Genomic DNA, 1,373 nt, shown 5'->3' with positions numbered 1-1,373 from the left:
CTGTCTCAAAAAAAAAAAAAAAAACCGTCTCTACTAAAAATACAAAAATAAGCCAGGGCATGGTGGTGTGCACCTGGAATCCCAGCTACTTGGGAGGCTGAGGTTGCAGTGAGGCAAGATCACGCCATTGTACTCCAGCCTGGGCGACAGAGCAACACTCCATCTCACAAAAAAAAAAAAGTTTCATGAAGAGTCATACATAGCACATGTGGTGCCAGTCCAAACACCACCCAGTGTGCAGCATACTTACCCGCGCCCTGTGTTGTCAGGCCGGCCACCATCAGCCAGTGCCACAGTGATGGTCCGAGCGTGGTCAGCCAGCACCCGGTAGGCCATGTCAATCCCATCAGCATCCTCAGCACCAACCTTCCCAGTGTACGGTCGGGCACCTGTGCCCTACAGTTAAGAATCAGGAGGCAGCCCTTTAGGAAGCAGCCTTTCTGGCACTACCTCACCCAAGGAGGTTCCTAGAGGATTGAGGAGCATTAGGAGAAAGGATGCCCGTCTTGCTAGATCCTATAACCCCAAGAATGTGACACTGGGGAAGTGAAGAGACTCCAGCCAGTCCCTACACTCAAAAATTACACTGTCTCAGGTCTAGAGCCTCACATTATTAACAATGAAGTAGGCAGATGGAAATGGGTATTCTTAGCTGGCAAAGCATGTGGTCATTTTTTCTTTGACAGCACTGTTAAGAACCCAGCCTGGAAAACTCCACAAAAGTTTGCAGTGTTTGCAATAGGACCAGTACCTTCTGAATGGCTTCAAAGTAAGGGACAAAAAGGTCAGTGTCATAGTTGGACATCTTATTCTGCAGCACAGATACCAGTCGCTCCAGGCCCATCCCTGTGTCAATGCTTTTCTTGGGAAGAGGTTTCAGAATGCCATCAGCTTCCCTGTATGATCCAGAAGAAGAGGGGGTTGAAGCAGAGACTCAAGCTGGCATCTCTCCAGTCCCTGCTGGTTAAAATTCATTTACAGAGCAGTTTGCAGGCTGTGACCATCTGCCATTTGCCCGGTTTGGTGGGAAGAGGGAAGTGGAGGGATAAAGGAAGGAGAATTACTCTGGGGTTCGTTTAAGAGTGAGGCAAGGCCAGGCGCAGTGGCTCAAGTCTGTAATCCCAGCACTTTGGGAGGCTGAGGTGGGGTGGACCACCTGAGGTCAGGAGCTCGAGACCAGCCTGACCAACATGGAGAAACTCCGTCTCTACTAAAAATACAAAATTAGCCAGGTGTGGTGGCACATGCCTGTAATCTCAGTTACTCAGGAGGCTGAGGCAGGAGAATCACTTGAACCCGAGAGGTGGAGATTGTGGTGAGCTGAGATTGCGCCATTGCACTCCAGCCTGGGCAACAAGAGTGAAACTCCATCT

At 50.0% G+C, this 1,373-nt stretch overlaps 1 protein-coding gene across 1 annotated transcript in view; it reads right to left on the bottom strand.

Moving 5' to 3' along the window:
• The window catches only part of AARS (alanyl-tRNA synthetase), a 35,374-nt gene that overhangs the window by 16,620 nt on the left and 17,381 nt on the right, over nt 1-1,373 (bottom strand). The window contains exons 6-7 of the mRNA XM_011962238.1: nt 752-896; nt 251-396 (exon numbers count right to left, since the gene is read on the bottom strand). Coding sequence (XP_011817628.1) covers nt 251-396; nt 752-896 — 291 coding nt within the window. The remainder of the gene's footprint in view (nt 1-250; nt 397-751; nt 897-1,373) is intronic.

Source organism: Colobus angolensis, unplaced genomic scaffold (genome assembly GCF_000951035.1).
Source record: "Colobus angolensis palliatus isolate OR3802 unplaced genomic scaffold, Cang.pa_1.0 Scaffold116, whole genome shotgun sequence".
Classification (NCBI taxonomy): Eukaryota; Metazoa; Chordata; class Mammalia; order Primates; family Cercopithecidae; genus Colobus; species Colobus angolensis.
Note: the sequence above shows the minus strand (reverse complement) of the source record. Positions and strands in the feature narration are given on the sequence as shown.